Source organism: Giraffa tippelskirchi, chromosome 13 (genome assembly GCF_054371585.1).
Source record: "Giraffa tippelskirchi isolate mGirTip1 chromosome 13, T2T-mGirTip1v1.2.pri, whole genome shotgun sequence".
Taxonomy (NCBI): Eukaryota; Metazoa; Chordata; class Mammalia; order Artiodactyla; family Giraffidae; genus Giraffa; species Giraffa tippelskirchi.
The window spans coordinates 31,357,934-31,378,700 of NC_137287.1; the positions used below are offsets into that span (position 1 = coordinate 31,357,934).

At 41.8% G+C, this 20,767-nt stretch overlaps 1 protein-coding gene and 1 long non-coding RNA gene across 2 annotated transcripts in view; one reads left to right on the plus strand and one right to left on the minus strand.

Moving 5' to 3' along the window:
• Positions 1–2,359, plus strand: part of APOLTP (apolipoprotein lipid transfer particle homolog) — a 168,901-nt gene extending 166,542 nt beyond the window's left edge. Inside the window, exon 68 of the mRNA XM_081560372.1 lies at positions 2,244–2,359. Within this exon, the coding sequence (XP_081416498.1) occupies positions 2,244–2,257 (14 nt within the window). The 3' untranslated portion in view covers positions 2,258–2,359. The remainder of the gene's footprint in view (positions 1–2,243) is intronic.
• Positions 1,711–19,348, minus strand: LOC145533301 (uncharacterized). The gene is made up of 2 exons (XR_014073986.1): positions 19,288–19,348; positions 1,711–2,145 (listed from the first exon to the last, which is right to left on the minus strand). It is a non-coding gene; the product is annotated as an uncharacterized LOC145533301 (long non-coding RNA).
• Between the last annotated feature and the right edge of the window lie 1,419 nt (positions 19,349–20,767).

A 20,767-nucleotide genomic window follows, 5' to 3' on the forward strand; every position in this document is an offset into this window, starting at 1 on the left:
AACATAGGGGGGACTCCCCTGGGGGTCCAGTGGTTAAGAATCTGCCTGCCTCTGCAGAGGACATGGGTTCAATCCCTGCTCCAAGAAGATCCCACATGGCGTGTGCAATTAAGCCTGTGTGCCCGTGCTGCAACAAGAGAAGCCACTGCAGTGAGAAGTCCTCACCACAACTAGAGAAAGCTCCCATGCTGCAACGAAGACCCAACACAGCCAAAAATATAAACAAATAAATCTTTCAAACAAGAATAAATAGACCAACTGGACATCACCAAAATTAACAACTTCTCTGTGTGAAATGACACAATCAACAGACTATAAAGGCAACTTGTGGAATGGGAGGAAATACTTGCAAATCATTATCTGATAGGGAGTTAATATTCCAAATATACAAAGAATGTCTACAACTCAACAACGAAACCTGATTAAAAATTGGTCAAAGGACTTGAATAGACATTTCTCCAAACAGCATATACAAATGACCGATAAGTACATGAGAAGATGCTGCTCAGTATCACTCATCATTAGGGAAATGTGAATCAAAATCACAATGAGATACAAATGCACACCCATTAGGGTGGTTGCTGTCAAAAACTTAGAGAATAGCGTTAGCAAGGATGTGAAGAAATCGGAACCATTGTGCACTGTTGGTGGCAATGTAAAATGCTGCAACCAATATGGAAAACAGCATGGCAGTTCCCCCCAAAAATTAAAAAATAATTACCATATGATCCAGTCATTCCACTTCTAGGTATAATGCTGCAAAAGAACTGAAAGCAGGGTCTCAAAGAGAGATTTGTACAACCATCAGAGCATCATTCTTCACAACAGCCGTGAGTTACAAGAACCCGAGTGTCCGTGAACAACTGAATGGATAAGCAAAATGTGTGTATATGTACAATGGAATATTATTCAGCCTTAAAAAGGAAGGGAATTATGACACATGACACAACTTGGCTGAACTTTGAGGACATTATGCTAAGTGAAATAGGCCAGTCACAAATAGACTAATATCTATGATCCCCCTTTTATGAAGCACCTGAAGTTGTCAAATTCATAGAGGTAGAATATAGGATGGTGGTTGCCATGAGCTGGTCTAAGGGGATAATGGGAGTTGTTTAATGGGGACAGAGTTTCAATTTTGCAAGATGAAAAGGGTTCCTGAGATGGGGGTTGATTACACAACAAAGTGAAAATAACTTAACACTACGGACCTGTTAAGATGGTCAACTTTTTTGTTACGCATATTTTGCCACAGCTAAGAACTTTTGAATGAGAAACTTTTACTGAGCACCTACTTCATATGCTAGGCATGGTGATACAACTCTAAACACTACTTATAACTGCTGTAATTATTAAGAAAAAATAAATACACTTAAGGAGACAAAATTCTTAGAGCAAGAACCAGTACAGACAAGACAATAGACACAAACACACAGGAATTCAGAAGAGGGTTTTTCCAACGCAGGCTGTATGTTCTGGCAGGGAACTAGAAACTATTAAAAGTATAATATCATATCTGAAAAAGAACCAAAGATAGAATACAACAGACGACAGAACAGGCGTTCAGTAAGCTTCTCTAATGCTCACACTTTGTTTTTAAATATTCTCTTAGCAAATGAGGGCTGGGAGGGACCTTCCTTATCCTGGTAACTTGAGGTGTTTGGTACCCAGCCTTTAACATCATAGCTGATGGACAAACATCAGAAGCAGGTTGGCGAGGAGACAGACACTCTTTGTCTCTGCTTTTATTTTGTATTGATGACCCCATCACACAGAGACCAGAAAAAGAAAGTAACAGAGATTAAAACTCACCTGCTAGAACTTCCCCGGTGGTCCAGTGGCTAAGACTCCGCATTCCCAATACAGGAGGGGCCCAGATTCAATCCCTGGCCAGGGAACTAGATCCTGCATGCTGCAACTAAAGATCCCCCATGCTGCAACCAAGATCACAGATCCAGCGTGTGGCAACTAAGACCTGGCACAGTCAAAATTAATAAATATTTTTAAAAACTTTTTAAAAACTCACCTGCTGATGGCGGGTTGCTCAGAGAGGTGCAGAGGACCTGCCTGGGTCTGTGACCCCTAAATTGAAGAGGTTCCTGCTTCAGAGTGAACTGGAGATCCATGGGGTAAAGCTGGCTCCTCCTGAAAGTGCAGAAAAGTCATCCAGAGGTCACTGAGTGTTCCAGAAACATCTGAATCTCCCTGCTGCTTCCATGACCTGAATACCCTCTCTCCATCAGGATTCAGCTACTGAACTCCCCCTTCACCAATCGACTAGATAGCTTCGTTGTGTCTGACTCTCTGCGACCCCCTGAACTGTAGCCCACTAGGCTCTCCTGTCCATGGGATTCTTCAGGCAAGAATACTGAAGTGGGTCCCCTTCTCCAGGAGATCTTCCTGACTCAGGGATCGAACCTGCATCTCTTGCATTGCAGGCAGATTCTTTTACCCCCTTACCCACCAACTTTGGGTACATCATCTGTACTCCCAAAGCATCAGGTGCTGGGGTCCAGTCCTCCCCCAGGCTGGGAACCATCTCCCCATTAAAAGGGGGAGATACCCTTTTAATGGGGGCCACTTGAGGCCTGACCCTCCTGGGCCTGCAGTGTGCCAGGGGCTGTAACAAGAGCCCCCAGCTTGATTCCAGGAAACAGGGAGTTCCCTGTCCTCTGGGTCCACAAAGCCTTATACTTCTTTCTTTTCTCTGCAGTTTGAGATTCTGCCTGAGCCAGCACCAGGCTTGCCAAAGATCTCAGACTCCCTCTCCTTCTGCCACAATCCCATCTCATCCAGCTACAATCTCATCTCATCCAGCAAAGTCAAGATTCTTGTCTGGGTTAGGATGATGAGCACGAAATACCAGGAAGTCAGAGAAGATCAGGATTGAGATGGATCCAGGAAAGAAGGGCTGTTAGTGATTTTGAAATACCTCTGGGGGCGATGGAGCCCACACTGGTCTGGATAATTCTCCATCTCCCTCAACACCTGCCCTGTGATCCAGGAGACAGCCTGGCCTGCTGGATCCTGCTCTGGAGAGGGAACGCCACTTCAGAACTGTTCTTGCCTGCGATATTTCTTCACTCGCCCGGCTGCTATTTCTGAAGCCTCTGCTGTATGAGTCAGGCTGCCCCGGGTCTTCCTAGCTTGGGATTGGCTTCCCCTGAGGCATGAGATTCCTTGAGGGGAACAGATGGTCCCAAATCCCTTAATCAAAGCCTGGTTGGGTGCTTCCCTCTTGGCATAGATCCTGATTCTAAGGCTGAATGTTCCAGGGGACCGATTTCCACGGACCTGTGCTCTGGGCATTCAGCCCCCAAGGGTACAGCCTGTAGAGTTGTTCACTTTCTTTGGGAGAAGGCGTTTCCCTTGAAAAAATAAAGCTGGCGGAATCCAAGCACACATGTATTAGATTGGTAGGGTCAGCTGTTCCACTGGAGGGATGGGGTGGAGGGGGGAAGCGTGGGTGGCTGTGAAACCCGCTCACCAGTAGGGGGCCCCCAGGACTCTCTCTACACTGAATCAAGAGTCCAAGAGCCGTGGGTGAGCTATCAGCCATAAGGCTCGGGACTACCAGAAAGCCACATGCCAGTCTCAGCTGTTGTTGGCCTTCTCACATGTAATCCTTGGCACACAGCAGGTGCTCAGTGAAGTTGAGAAAGAGGAAGTTGAGGGGGTTTTAGACTTTCCAGCAGTGAATGCAAATGAGGGATCTGGTCCTGCTCATTCCCACACTCTGGAGGGAGTGCTGTGTTGCCATGGTTATTACAACCAGAAGACTCCAGAGTCCAAGCTCTGCTCTTCAAAACATGTTTGCTCTTCTCTTTGCCTTTATAATAACCCAGTGAGGTGTGGACGATCCCCCAATACCAGAAGCGACAACGGCAGCAGGCTCAGAGAGCCCAGGGGACACACCCAAGGACACACAACTAGCAGACGGCTAGGCTGGCGTTGATCTGGGCCTGTCTGCCCCCAAGCCTGCCCAACCACAACCATCTGCCTTCCACTTCACGGTGGCCTTGTACTGTCTATAGGCTTACCTCATTTCATTGCACTTTGCAGATACTGCGTTTTGGGGGTTTGGGAGGGTTGTTTCTATTTTTAAATGGAAAGTTTGTGGCAGCCCTGTGTTGAGGAAATCTGTCAGTGCCATTTTCCTCAGAGCATCACTCACTTGGTGTCTCTGTGTCACATTGTGGTAATTCTCACAATATTTCAGTCTTTTTCATTATCATTACATGTGTTATGGTGATCTGTGATGTTACTACTCAACTAGCATTTTTATTTTTAGCAATAATTAAGATATGCACACTGGATTTGTTTTGTTTTGTTTTTTAGAAACAATGGTATTGCACACTCAATAGACTACAGTATAAACCTAACTGTTATAAGCAGTGGAAAACCAAAATGTTCCTGTGACTCACTTTATGTCAGTGGTCTGGAACTGAACCCAGACATCACTGAGATGTGCCTGTAGTCTGATCTTTACGAAAGAGTCGAATGAACTACAGCTGTATCCCAAGCCATAATGTAGAATGCTTGTTCATTTTTTCCTAATAGGCATCAAAACAGGGACTTCCCCAGTGGTCCAGTGGCTAAGACTCCACACTCCCAGTGCAGGGACCTGCGTTCAATCCCCCTGGTCAGGGGACTAGGTCCCACATGCCACAACCACGAGTCCGCATGCATGCTAAAGATCTCACATGCCACAGTGAAGACTGAAGATCCTGTGTGCCCCAACTAAGACCCGGTGCAGCCAAATAAAAAATATTTTTAAAAATTATTATAAATACAAGAAAAAAAATAGGCATCAAAATGACCCAAAAGCCGTCTCATGCCTGAGCAGAAATGCACCCACCAAAGTGCTGTGTTGGGCCTTGGAACTCGGCCCTGGAGGAGGAGGGAAGGGGGCGATGGAAGGCAAACCTCTGGAATGCAGGGGCCTGAGGAGGCCGGACATGGCTGTGTCCACACTCGGCAACCACCTGTAGGTTTCTAAATCTGTGCAATGGCTCAAGGATTTCCAGCCCAGAAGGGAAACTGCAGAAAGACTTGCCAGCCTGCCTCCCCTCCTCTGTCCCTCACACACTGACCAGGAGCCTAGCAGTGGGCTGGGGACACTGGGGGCCCCAGGACAGAACACAGTTCCTCCTTCTCCAGGCTGACTCAACATCAACACTTGGCAATTTGTAGTGTGTGTGGGTGTGCATGCACATGTGTGGCATTTAGAAAAACAGGGAAGGATTCCATTAAAAATTACCTATAAATAGCCCATGAGACACAACTCTGGAGCCTGTGCTGTAAAGCCTGGAAGCCACAACTACTGAAGCCCACGCACACTAGAGCCTGCACTCCACAACAAGAGAAGCCACGGCAATGAGAAGCCCGTGCACCACAACTAGAGAAAAAACAAAAAGCCCGTGTGGCAACAAAAACCTAGCACAGACAAAAATAAATTTAAAAAAAAAAATTTTTTTTTAAATACCTATAAATGTGCACACCTACAGCAAATAGAAGCAGGTCCAGGTAAATTCCTTTGAAATTGACACTCCATGAGATAATCTGGTAAAGGGTCAGAGAAGGCAATTCAAAAGTAGAAAAATACAACTGATGAGTAAACACTAGGCAGAACATTTAATGATACTGGGAATCAAATGTGAATGAGAATAATAACCATAACCTAATTTATTACATTTTAAAATAGATACATAAATAATAACACCCAGAACTGGTGAGGCTGTCAGCAAAACCCCTCCCCTCCAGTTCTGTAAAAGGTGGTTTCAGTTACGAACAACCTCAGTAGCAGGTTTTGAAAGTCTTAAAACCATTCTTTCCTTTGACCTAATAAGCGCACTCCTGGGCCTTTATCCAGATCGAGGGAGTAAAAGGAGACAAATGATTCCAAAAGATTTCAAAATAATTTTATCACTCAAGATAATAAAAATTAAAAAGACAGCCAAGAGGGAAATTATTTTTTTTAACTTGTAGTGTATTGCAAACACTATCTTGAACTCATTTGTCAAAAAGTTCAGCATGAGGCAATGTCTTAACATAAAAAAGAATTAGCTTCCAAGTAAAGTGGAAGAGTGCATAAAAATCTGTAATAATAATGACTGCATATGGACAAAAGCTGGTAAGGAATAGATGAAAATGGGAACTCCATATAGGAAGGGCATGACACACAGCTGGTTATTTTTTTAAAAGTTAATTTGATTATTTTTCTTTTAAAATTATCTTTATAATTATGATGATACTTTTTGTCCCTGAGAGTTTCAAAAGTTAAAAAGGAAGGAAGGAAGAAGATAGAAAGCAACCCAAGTGTCCATCAACAAATAAACAGATTTTAAAAGTGGTCTCCCCTTAACAAGATTAGAAACCAACTACAAGAAAAAACTGTAAAAAAAACACAAAACACAAACACATGGAGGCTAAACAATATGCTATGAAACTACCAATGGACCACTAAAGATATCAAAGAGATCAAAAAATACTTAGAGACAAATGAATATATGATGATTCAAAATCTGTGGGACATAGCAAAAGCAGTTCTAAGAGGGAAGTTTATAACAGTATAATCTTACCTCAGAAAACTAGAAAAATCCCAAATAAACAACCTATCCTTACACCAAAAGCAACTAGAGAAAGAAGAGCAAACAAAACTCAAAGTTAACAGAACAAAAGAAATCATAAAGATCAGAGCAGAAATAAATAGAAATGAAGAAAGCAACAGAAAAGATCAATGAAACTAAATGCTGGTTCTTTGAAAAGATAAACAAAATTGATAAACCTTTAGCTAGATTCATCAAGAAAAAAAAGGACAGAGCTCAAATCAATAAAATTAGAAACGAAAAAGGAGAAGTTACAACAGACACCACAGAAATACAACAGATCATGAGAGAAAAATAAAAAGGACAACTTAGAGGAAATGAGACAAATTCTTAGGAAGGTGTATACAATCTTCCAAAATGAACCAGGAATAAATAGAAAATATGAACAGACCAATCACAAGCAAAAGGATCGCTGGTGGCTCAGACAGTAAAGAATCTGCCTGTAGTGCAGGAGACCTAGGTTTGATCCCTGGGTTGGGAAGATCCTCTGGAGAAGGGAATGGTAACTCACTCCAGTATTCTTGCCTGGAGAATCCCATGGACCAAGGAAGCCTGGTGGGCTACAGTCCATGGGGTCGCAAAGAGTCAGACACGACTGAGCGACTAACACACAATCACAAGCACTGAAACTGTGATTTAAAAATTCCCAACAAACAAAAGTCTAGGACCAGATGGCTTCACAGGCAAATCCTATCAAACATTTAGAGAAGAGCCTATCCTTCTGATACACACATCCTTCTGAAATTCTTTCCAAAAACTGCAGATGAAGGAACACTCCCAAACTCATTCTACAAGGTTCTGATACCAAAACCAAACAAAGATATCACACAGAAAATTACATGCCAACATCACTGATGAACATAGTTGCAAAAATCCTCAACAAAATACAGCAAACTGAATCCAACAACACATTAAAAGGATCATACACCATGATCAAGTGGGATTTATCCAGGAATGCAAGGATTTTTCTTTTTTTATTTTATACCGGAGTACAGATAATTGCTACTGTTGTGATAGTTTCAAGTGGATAGGAGAGGGACTCAGCCATACATATACATGTATCCATTCTCCCCCAAGCTCCCCCCCATTCAGGCTGCCACATAATACTGAGCAGAGTTCCCTTATATGCAGACTCTACAAAGAAACCATACCAATGAACTTATTTATAAAACAGAAACAGACTCACAGACATAGAGAATGAATTTATGGTTACCAGGAGAAAGGATGGGGGAAGGGATGGTTAAGAATTTTGGGATTGACATGCAAGGATTTTTCAATATCTGCAAATAAATCTGTGTGATTCATCACATTAACAAATATAATCATCTCAATAGATGGTTTTGACAAAATTCAACACCCACTTATGATTTAAAAAAAACTCTCCAGAAAGTGGGCATAAAGGGAACCTATCTCAACATAATAAAGGCCATATATGACAAACTCACAGCTAATATCATACTCAATAGTGAAAAACTGAAAGCATCTCCTCTAAGATCAGGAACAAGATAAAGGATGTTCATTCTCACCACTTTTATTCAACATAGTTTTGGAAGTCCTAGCCACACCAATCAGAGAAGAAAAAAGAAACAAAAGGAATCCAAATAGGAAAAGAGGTAAAACTGTCACTGTCTGCAGATGACATGATACTATACACAGAAAGTCCTAAAGATGCTACCAGAAAACTACTAGAGCTCAATGAATTTGGTAAAGTTGCAAGGTATAAAGTTAACACGCAGAAATCTCTTGCATTTCTATACACTTACAATACAAAAGATCAGGAATTTGGGAAACAATCTCATTTATCACAGCAACAGAAAGAATAAAATACCTAGGAATAAACCTACCTAAGGAAGCAAAAGACCTGTACTCGACACACAGTAAAGATACTCATGAAAAAAGTCACAGACAACACAAAGAGATATACCATATTCTTGGATTGGAATAATCAATATTGTAAAAATGATTATACTACCCAAAGCAATCTACAGATTGAATGCAATCACCATCAAATTACCAACAGAATTTATCACAGAATTAGAACAAAAAATTTTTACAATTTGTGTGGAAACACAAAAGACCCTGAATAGCCCAAGCAATCTTGAGAAAGAAAAACAGGGACTTTCCTGTGGTCTAGTGGTTAAGACTCCATACTTCCACTGCAGGGGGCATGGGTTTAATCCCTGGTTTGGGAACTAAGGTCCTGTGTGCCACAGCCAAAAACAAATGACAACAACAACAAACAGAGCTGGAAAAATCAGGCTCTCTCACTTCAGACTATATTACAAAGCTACAGTAATCAAAACAGTATGGTACTGGCACAAAAACAGAAATATAGATGAATGGAACAGGATAGAAGCCCAGAGACAAGCCCATGCTCCTATGGTCACCTAATCTATAACAAAGGAGGTAAGAATATACAATGGAGAGAAAACAGTCTCTTCAATAAGTGGTTCTGGGAAAACTGGACAGCTACATGTAATAGAATGAAATTAGAACACTCCCTAGCATCATACACAAAGATAAACTCAAAATGGATTAAAGATCTAGATGTAAAGCTGGACATTATAAAACTCTTAGAGGAAAACATAGGCAGAACACTCCTTGACACATATCACAGATCTTTTTTGACTGACCTCCTAGAGTAATGAAAAACCACAAATAAACAAATGTGACTTGATTAAACTTAAAAGCTTTAGCACAGCAAAGGAAACCATAAACAAAACAAAAAGACAACTTACAGAATGGGAGAAAATATTTGCAAATGAAGTGACCAGCAAGGGGTTAAATCTCCAAAATATACAAACAGCTCATGCAGCTCAATATAAAAAAAAAAAAAAAAAAAAACCCAATCGAAAACATAGGCAGAAGATCCAAATAGACATTGCTCGAAAGAAGACATACAGACAGCAAGAAATACCGAAAAGCACATGAAAAGATGTTCAACACTGCTAATTATTAGAGAAATGCAAATCAAAACTACAATGAAGTGCCACCTCAGGGACTGGTCAGGATGACCATCATCAAAAAATCTACCAAAAATAAATACTGGAGAGGATATGGAGAAAAGGGAATCCTCCTACACTGTTGGTGGGAATGTAAATTGGTACAGCCACTATGAAGAACAGTATAGAGGTTCCTCAAAAAACTAAAACTAGAGCTATCATATGATCCTGCAATCCCACTCCTGGGCATATATCTAGAGAAAACCAAGATACATAGACACCAATGTTCAGTCCAGCACTTATTTACAACAGCCAAGATATGGAAGCAACCTAAATGTCCATCAACAGATGAATGGATAAAGATGTGGTATATTACTAAATATTACTCAGGCATGAAAAAGAATAAAATAATGCCATTTGCAGCAACATGGATGGACCTAGAGATGATCATACTAAGTGAAGTCAGAAAGAGAAACACAAATACCATATGATATCATTTATATGTGGAATCTAAAAAGGATACAAATGAACTTATTTACAAAACAGACTCACATATTTGGAAAACAAACATTTGGTTACCAAAAGGTAAAGTTGGTGGGGCAGGGATAAATTAGGAGGCTGGGATTAACATATATTCACTGTGTGTGCGTATATGTGTGTGCACACATGCGTGCTCAGGCATATCTGACTCTTTGCGACCCTGTAACCTGCAAGGCTCCTCCATCCATGTGATTCTCCAGGCAAGAATGCTGGAGTAGGTTACCATTTCCTCCTCCAGGGGATCTTCCTGACTGAGGGATCAAACCAGCATCTCCTGCATTGACAGGTGGATTCTTTACCTCTGAGCCACCTGGGAAGCCCATATATTCACCACTATATATAAAATAGGTAATCAACAAGACCTATTGTATATCACAGGGAACTCTACTCAACACTCTGTAATAATCTAGAAGGGAAAAGAATCTGAAAAAGAACAGATATATGTACGTGTAAAACTAAATCACTTTGCTGCACACCCAAAACTAACACAACTGCCTTCAGCTCAAAACAACCATTATACTTAAGTTGCATATTTTGGGGCGGCATGTTTGCTCCCCTTCACCGCCATCAGTCCCCTTCTTGCTGTCTGTTGGGATTATGACCACATTAAAGGATGGACATTGTTTAAGGGTGAGTCTGAGTTTTACAACAGAAGTGAAGAGAAAAAGCAGTTTATGTTGACCCTTGTCAAAGTGAGGAGGAGAGCTGACCCACTCAACCCACATCTTAGGAAAAACTGAGTCAGCTTTTATTACCTAATCTCACTTCACAATTATTTTAAAGATGGGGAAGGAGTGGGTGGAAATGAGATCATGCTGAAGCACTCTGGCCTGTAAACTTGGAATTCAGCTGCCCAGAGAGGAGCAAGATCCCTGGCTGTCCAATAAGGATGCTTTCCAGTGAGTTCCCGCTGACTCAGGGTGTCTGGGATGTGATGTGTGTCTTAGTTTATTTCTCCCTGAAAGCATGTATGCATTCTCCAATTGTCAAAGTTCTCACAAATTGATAAACGAACAGAAAAATGACAACCTTAAGTCAGTCCAGGGGGACTGGAGGGGAGAGGGGTTGAGTTGATCAAGATGAAAAAGGGGACTGTCAAGGCTGACTATGTAAACAAATCTGAAAACTCAAGAGGGGATGGATGTTATCTAGGGAAAAAAAAAGGAGTGTGTGCATGTTCAGTCATGTTCAGCTCTTTGCAACCCCATGGACAGTAGTCTGTCAGGCTCCCCTGTCTATGAAATTTTCCAGACAAGAATACTGGAGGAGGGTACCATTTCCTTCTCTAGGGTATCTTCCTGACCCAGGGGTCGAACCCTCATCTCTTGTGTCTCCTGCATTAGCAGGTGGGTTATTTACCACTGGTACCACCTGGGAAGCCCAAGGTACCAACAAGCATCAAAGGAGAAAATATCTAACTAGACCAGAAGAAACTGAGAAAGTTGTTAGAAAAGATACCAGCACCCCCCAAGCCCCCATGGTGGGAGTGGGGAGAAGGGACCCTGACCTCAGGCAGGGATGGTTTCCCAGGTGAAATCAGCCAGTTTAAATGCTAACTTCCATGCTCTGTAAACTCCTCCAGTGCCTAGAAGAAGAAGAAATACTTCCAAATTCTTTATCAGGAATCTGTAGAGGCCAAAAACCAACCACTATAGCACAACAAAGGAAAACCACAGGCCAACCTCATTTATGTAAAAAAAAAAAAAATTAATGCAAAACTCCAAAATAAAATATTAGCAAATAAAATCCACAGGAGCATTGAAAGGGAAAAAGTCACCAGAAGCAAGTGAGACCTGTATGATATAACAAGGAAGGTTTGATATTAGGACATGTTTTAATTCACTTTACATTAATATATTAAAGAATAGATGTTAAAAGGCATTTGACAGCATTTATCATTTACTAACAAAATCTTTTATCAAATTAGAAAAGATATACTTCTAATCTGAGGTATTTAATTAAGGTATCACTAGCATGATAAAATTATACACACAGACACACACACACATGCACCGAGCCCCCAAATCAGACTCATCTGTAATGACTGGAAGCAACAGAAGTCTCCATGAGACTCTGGAACAAAAGAATGCCCTGCACCACTGCTTTGTATGAGGTTTCCAGCTGATGAAAGTAGGCAAGAGAAAAAAAGAAGCCATTTAAGAAGAAAAGAAGAGGTCAAATAATTATGTTGACTCTGGAAAAATTCAAGGGAGGCAACCAGAAAAGGTGGCAGGCAGTGAGAGATTTCTCTAGGGGGTCAGACACAGAAGTAACCTACCAAAACACCTAGCCTTCCTTCCTATGCATAAACAGCAAGCACATGGAAAAGTTAGAAGAAAATATTCCACTTACAAGAATAACCCCCCAATAAATCTCCCAAGCAATAAGTGCACAAAGATGTGTACAACCTATGTGAAGAACTCTATAAAAGCTGGGTGGGAGGTAAAACACTTCAAATGCCAAGAAAGCTGTGCTGCATATGTTTCAGTTTAGAAAGGTTCAACACTAAAGAAATGTAACCATCAATACCAAGTGTTAGGGAATGGTGGGATTGGAGCCCCCACACATGCTAGAGGGAATGTAAGATGGTGTGGCCACCCTAGGAAACTAACAATGTCTTGAAAAGTTAAAAATATATTTACCATATGGCTCAACAGTTCCACTCCTAGGTATCTTACTTACCCCAGAGAAATGAAAACATACACTTAGACAAAGACAGTGCACAAAGCCCCGTCAGCTGTTCAATGAATGAACAAACTGTGGTACGTCCACACTATGGGGTGTGCTTAGTTGCTCAGTCATGTCCAACTCTTTGTGACCCCATGGACTGTAGCCCACCAGGCTCCTTCATCCAGGGGTTCTCCAGGCAAAAATACTGGAGTGGGTTGCCATTTCCTTCTCCAAGGAATCTTCCCGACCCAGGGATCGAACCCAGGTCTCCTGCATTGCAGGCAGATTCTTTACCATCTGAGCCAATGCACTTAAAAGGAACAGAGATGAATCTCAAAAACATTATGCTCAGGGAAAGACAGATGCAAAAGACCACATATTGTATGATTCCATTCTTATGAAATGTCCAGAAAAGGAGACTAGACAGGAAGAGAACGCCGGTTGGCTGCTGCCTGGACCTGGAGGGAGGAACAGGAAGTGGCTGCAGATGGGCACAGAGAAATCTTCCTGGGTGATGGGAAGTTTCTCAAATACATAAAGATGGCGGCACAACTCTAAATTCACTAGACGTCATTGTAATGTACACTTAAAATGAGTGATTTTTATTGTATAAAAAAATAAAGCCATTAAGACTTCCCTGGTTGGTACAGTGGATAAGAATCTGCCTGCCGATGAAAGGGACATGGGTTCAGTCCCTGGTCAGGGAAGATTCTACATGCTGCAGAGCAACGAAGCCTGTGTACCACAACTACTGAACCCATGGGCAGCAACTACCAAGCCGAGAGCCTAGAGGCTGTGCTCTGCAACAAAGAGAAGCCACTGCAGTGAGAAGCCCTGGCACATAAAGAGTAGCCCCCACTCACTACAACTAGAGAAAGCCTGTGTGCAGCAGCAAAGATTCAGCACAGCCAAAAATAAACAAACAAATTTAAAAAATAAAAAAGCCATTAAAAAGTAACTTCTCCAAAAAAAGAAGAATTGAAGAAAAAATTAACTTCATAAATTTAACATAGAATAACATGATCTCAATAAAAATATCCGACAGGGATATAAGTACATGTCTGTGTATGTGTTTGTGCATATTTTTAAAACTAGACAAGCTGATTCTAAAGCTGATGAAATTTTAAACAATAACCAGAAATTTTCTGAAAAGAACAATGAAGAAAAATTAACCCTAATAGATATTAAATCAGATTATACTGCAATAATTAAAATAATTTCATACCAAATATACATGGATGTATATTTATACATATGTATAACAAATCAATGGCACAGAAGAAAACACCAAATACACATAATACATTCACGAATTTATTATACAACTAAAGACTTCAAAGCCAGACGTGGGGTGGGCACTCTGTAGTTATTTGTATTAGAACAACTGGATAGCATATGGGGAGAAAGTTGTTAGAACCCTCTATGTTATTCCTTCCACCAAAATGAAATCTGAATAGAAGATTTAAACATAAAAAGTTAAATAGTAAAAGTACTAGAAGAAAAATTTTAAACCATCTCTTGTTAGGAAAGTCCTTTTTAAGCATGACGCAAAACCCAGAAATCCCATTTATACACAATCTAATAAAAAAGTTTAAAAGTCTGCAGGGCCAGCCCCAAAGGGTTATCCTCCCCTGTCATGTGCGTGTGTGCTCAGCTGTGTCTGACTCTGTGACCCCATGGACTGTAGCCCTCCAGGCTCCTCTGTCTCTGGGATTCTCCAGGCGAGAATACTGGAGTGGGTTGCCATGCCCTCCTCCAGGGGATCGTCCCAACCCAGATATTGAACCCATGTCTCTTCCATCTCCTGTATTGTAGGAAGATTCTTTACCCACTCAGCCTCCTGGGAAGCCCTCCCCCTGTTATAGACAACTCTAAAACTAAGCAGAATATACAAAACAATTGCTTGTAGGAACTGGGCAGTGCAGCACAGAGCTGCAATCTTTGAGAGAAGGGAAGTTCTTGAGATGGAATCTCACCACAGCTTTCTTTGGAAAGGAGCACTTTTCAAACTGTTGAGTGAGGATGTATAGATAACATAGAAAGCAGCAGTCTTGCTAACTGGAGGAAAGGGAGATCAGAGTTCAAGGATGCTAGGGTATTTTGGACTTGTACGACAAGACACAGGAAGGGAAGGAGTCACACAGAAATCTGCAAGGAGGATCCTTAGATCCTTGGCCAAATCCTAAACTGTGCTGGCACACAATGAGACTATGAGGTGTAATGGAAAACCCATTCTAACAAAGCTGAAAATCAAGCCTTGATAGGACCAAAGGTGATCAGCCAGCCAGTGATTTAACTGTCTGTAAGAATAAAACTCAATATTCTTTAGAGAAATAATATATCTGGAATTTTTACATGTTATCCACAAAGCTCAGCATACAATTCAAATTACTAGCTCTGTGAAACAGGAGCACACTGTTAATAAAAGTAGATCCATGCATGACCCAGATGTTGGACTTAGCAGATATACACAGGTGTGCTAGGATTTTCAGAGAAGGCAATGGCACCCCACTCCAGTACTCTTGCCTGGAGGGTCCCATGGATGGAGGAGCCTGGTGGGCTGCGGTCCATGGGGTCACTAAGAGTCGGCAAGACTGAGCGACTTCACTTTCACTTTTCACTTTCATGCATTGGAGAAGGAAATGGCAACCTACTCCAGTGTTCTTGCCTGGAGAATCCCAGGGACGGGGGAGCCTGGAGGGCTGCCCTCTCTAGGGTCGCACAGAGTCGGACACGACTGCAGCGACTTAGCAGCTAGGATTTTAAAGTGTGTTTAAGAATCTAGAGGTAAAACAAGACTTTAAAATATGTTAAAGAATCTAAAGATAAAACAAGACAATGGGTGAAAATTAAAAAAGAGAAAATGGAAATTCAAAGAACCAAATAAAAGTTTTAGAACTGAAAGATAAAAATATTGGAAATGAAAAATCCACTGAATGGATTTAATAGCAGACTGGACACAACCCAAGAAAAAATCAGTGACTAAAGACTGGTCAGTAGTAATTATCCAAATGAAAGCACAGAAATAAACAAGAATTAAAAATAAAAATCACAAGAGAAAAGAGAAAGAAAGAAAGAATGGATTCTAAGAAATGTAATTGGAGCCCTAAAAGGAGCAGAGAGAGAGAAAATAGGGCAGAAGAATATCTTAAGAGAGAGTGGTGTTGTTCAGTCACTCAGTCGTGTCTGACCCTTTGCCACCCCATGGACTGCAGCATGCCAGGCTTCCCCGTCTTTCACCATCTCCTGGAGCTTGCTCAAACTCATGTCCATTAAGTCAGTGATGCCAACCACCAGGCTTCCCTGTTGGCTCAGACGGTAATGAATTTGCCTGCAATGCAGGAGACCCAGGTTCAATCACTGGGTCTGGAAGATCCCCTAGAGAAGGAAATGGCTACTCACTCCAATATTTTGGTGCTTCTCGGGTAGCTCAAACAGTAAGAGGCAACAGACCGTAATTTATTAAAGTTGACTAAAGATCTCAAAACAGATTCAAGAAGTTTAGCAAACCCCAAACAGGATTAATACAAAGGAGACCACACCTAGGCACATGAAACTAATGGAAATTAAAGAAAAAGAGAAAATCTCAAAAGCAGCTAAAGGATGATAAATTACATTCATGGGAATAACAGCAATAGTGACAGATGAATTCATTAGGAACAGTAAAAGCCAAAAGAAAATGGAATGACACTATCAATTGACTATTTTATATCCAACATCTGTCAAAATGAAGGCAAAATAAAGAAAATTCCATGGAAAGATGAGAGAATTTGTCACCATCACATCCTTGGTGCAAGAGATATTAAAAGAAGTTGTTCAGGGACTTCCCTCGTGGTTCAGTGGTTAAGACTCCATGTTCCCAATGCAGGGGTCCAGGTTAGATCCCTGGTCAGGGAACTAGGTCACATACCGCAACTAAGAAGTTCGCATGGCACAATGAAGATCCCTCGTGCTGCAACTGAGACCTGGTACAGCCAAATAAATAAATAAATTTTTTAAAAGCTAAAAAAAAAAAAGTTGTTCACACCTAAAGAAAAATGATCCTATGTGGAAACCCAAATCTGCAGAATAGAATGAGAAACAATCCAAAGAACCAATTTTTACAAATGTTTTTCTCCCACTCATCTGAACTGGGAAAGGAAAGGATGAGAATTTTTTACCCTCTTCTCTCAACTGGGTACTACAGAGAGATCTGGGAGAGTGGACTCTGGTAAGAATTTTTATCCTCCACTGGCTTCTGCCAGTTTACTCAGGATCCCATCTTCAGGCTCCAGGGCAAGTAGAGCATCCCAGAGGGTCCCATCTGAGTCATCAGGAACTGAAGGGGAGAAAACTATAATTCCCCACCCCCATCCTTCTGAGTTCTCGGCTGAGACCTCTGTAATAAAAGGCAGAGGCATTTCCTTGGTGGTCCAGTGGTTAAGAATCTGTCTTGCAATGTAGATGCCCGTTTGATCCCAGGTTCAGGAACTAAGATCCCACATGCCTTAGGGCAACTAAGCCCAAGTGCTGCAACTAAGATCCAATGCAGCCAAATAAATAAATATTTTTTTTAAAAGACAGATTAACAACAGAAAAATGAATAGACATTTATTAACATATCCACCTCATGTAAACTTGGGAGATATTCAGGAGGGGAATGAGTTAACACTCAAAGAGGCTTGAGTCAAGAGCTTAAATACTATTCTCAACTAAAGACAAAAGAAAGATGTGATGAAATCAGTTGTGGGGAGGTTACCGGCATAATTAACAAGGGGAAGAGAGGGAAACATCTTTACAAATAGAGATTTCCTTTAAAAATGCAAATTCCCCTTACAAACGAGTAACTTCTGCTCTGTTTTTAAAGCTTCTCATGTATTTGCCATTATCTCAAAATAATCTTATGTCAAAGAAACATTATTTCGGGGTGGCATATTCTGTTACCCTTCACTACTTTGGGGGCTTCCCTGGGGGCTCAGATGATAAAGACTCTGCCTGCAATGTAGGAGACCCCGGTTAGATCCCTGGGTTGGGAAGATCCCCTGGAGAAGGGAACGGCAACCCATTCCAATATTCTTGCCTGGAGAATTCCATGAACAGAGGAGCCTGGCGGGATACAGTCCATGGGGTCGAAAAGACTCAGGCACGACTGAGTGAGTAACATTTTCAGTACTTTTGGATGGAATAATTAAAAACTAAGAACTAGGCCTTTTCAAAAAAATGAGGAATACCAAATACTATACTATCTTTTCCTCAACTTCCAGGTAAATGTTTCTATTTCCTAGGAGCCAGGCCCAATTCTGAGATTCTTGCAGTTTCATTAGGTTTTAGGAGTCCCTTTTCCCCCAGTCTGGAAACAACAAACTGCCCATTGACTGAAGATTAGAGAAACAAAATACGGTCTTCTCCACGCAATGGAATATAATTCAATCAATAAAAAGGGATGAAACACTGAAACATGCTATAACATTGATGGGCTATGAAAACATTATGCTAAGTGAAAGAAGCGTAAAAATTAAAACAGAAACTTCATTTAAAATGGAGTCAGGAGGCCAGAAGGGGAGTTCTTCTGTCCCACGACAATGTCAATTCGAGACACAAGGAGGAGATGTACCTTGCATCTCCATGGTACTATTTGCTACCCTAGCTGGAGGAAGGAAGAATTTCTCCTCACCTAGCAACTGCCCAGCCAATGAGAGACTGTCACAATTCAGCCAATGAAAAGCCACTATACTTCAAACTTGTAGTTTCCTGCAATGGACTCTCTGTTTATAACACCTTCTCTCAACTCTCCTTTCTCCTCTTTCAAAGAACCTACCTCTCTTTTGTTCCATATATTTGCCTGTAGTTTGTCATAGATGGCATGTCCTGAATTGCCATTCTTTGCTATTCCCAAATAAACCGATCTTCCTGGTAAAAATAATTGGCTGTTTTATTGTTTTAGGGCAATAGAAGCCAGACGCAAAGTGCCACATGTTATATAATTCTACATACATGAAATGTCCAGAATAGATCAACTGAAAGGGATAGAAAGGAGACTCGTGGTTGTCAGGACATGAGAAGGATGGCGGGATTGGCGGGAGGTGGGTGGGGGGTGATGGGTATGGAGTTTCTTTCAGAGGTGATGAAAGTGTTCTGAATCAGTGGTGATGGTTGTACCACCTTGTGAATACACCAAACGCCACTGGATTGTACACTTTAAACTTCATAGTCTGTGAATTATATCTCAATTCTTGTAGAAAGACTAGTAGGAGAAGGGAAGCACTGAAAATTATATTTTGGTTTCATAATAAAACAAGGGATTTTCAAAAAAAAAAAAAAGAAAGACAAGGAAAAGAAATCTCTTTCAGTTTCTGCACACTTCCTTCGTCTCCTCATCCATCCACCCTGAGAATTTTGTGTCTGTTTCCACCCAGTAAAAGGCCTGTGTCTGCCTTTTAATTTGGAGCTTTGGAGCCTGGCAGGTAAATCAGAAATGGGCCCCAAGTAAAAGGAGAGGCGTCCCATAGCCCCCCTGGGATCTGAGCCTCCCACACTCCATGACTCACTTAACCAAGTAACAGCCTTCCTTCCTGTTTATCATCTGGGAGAAAAAATAAAACGGCGCTTTTCTTTTTTCCGCCAATAATTTATATAAGCCAACCTTTGCAAACAATCGTTTCCTTAGCAACCTCTGACCCATTCTCTTCAGACACAAATTCTCTCCAGTTGGACTGTTCTTTTCCGGACAATCTAAGTTTATCATGAAATCTCACTTAAAACAGAAAAGTTGGGGTTTTCACAAATGGGCAAAGCATCAGCAGGAATGCCCAGGGCTGAGGGCTGAAGGCCAAGGAAACGAGAAGAAATGTTTTAGTTTATCCTTCCTTGCCCATTGTGAGTTCTGACAGTGATGGATTTGCCTTCAAAGTTCATCAATTTGGCGTCTGATAGCAGTAAAATAAAATAAAAAAAAAAAACAACAACGAAGAAACACCAAAAAACCAAAACACACAATCCAAAATCACGGACAGGACAAATTAGGAGGAAAAAATGCTTTTGGAAAACGTTGACTTGGGAAGCAACAACTGTAACGCATCGCTCTCTGATTTTACTTTGAACCCCATGGCAGATGATCAGACCAGGGACCTTCCTTTCTAGAGAAAAGATGCTGTCTGGAGCCCTGGCCCCTCTTTGTCACCGCGTGGCACACACAGCCCACCTCTCAGCTCTGCTCATCTCACCAGGTTTCCCCAACTGACAGAGGAGCTGTGGTCACGCTCCCAAAGGGTGTGTGTGCTCGTGTTCCGTCACTAAGTCATGTCTGACTCTTTTGTAGCCCACCAGACACCTCTGGCCACGGGATTCTCCAGGCAGGAATATTGGAGTGGGTTGCCGTGCCCTCCTCCAGGGGATCTTCCCGATACAGGGATTGAACCTGTGTCTCTTATGTCTCTTGCATTGGTAGGTGGGTTCCTTACCACTAGCACCACCTGGGAAGCCCCCTAGTGCCGAGTGACCAAATTCATTCATGTGCTGTGGACCAGCTGCCTGCCTTGTGCTTGCTCTCTCCAGACTAGGGCCAGCTTCATGAGTAAGCAAAGCACACAGCCAGGGCCCTGTGCTCAGACGCCCACCACCTACACTTTCCTGCGTGCTCTGTGTCGCCGTCTTGAATCTTAATTTTTGAATGAGGGGCCCTGCGTTTTCATTTTATATTGGGACCCCCACTTTATGAAGCAGGTCCTGCTAGAGAGTCCTTTAATGCAGATGCTTGGGTGACTGGCACAGGTCAGAGTTAACATAAAACAAGGAGCTGGCCAGCCATGGAGCCCCTCCCAGCAAGGAGACCCATCCCTGCCTCTAGATTCAACTGACTCGGAGCCCCCTCCTACTGGAGCCTTAAACAGCTGGGTAACGACCCCCCCAAGACTATTTTGAGATTGACAGCCCACTTCTGCAAGAGCAGATCTGTTTCACATAACTGTGGCATTAACAGTAACAAGAGGCGGGGAAAAACAAGGGACTTCCCTGTTTGTCCAGGGGTTA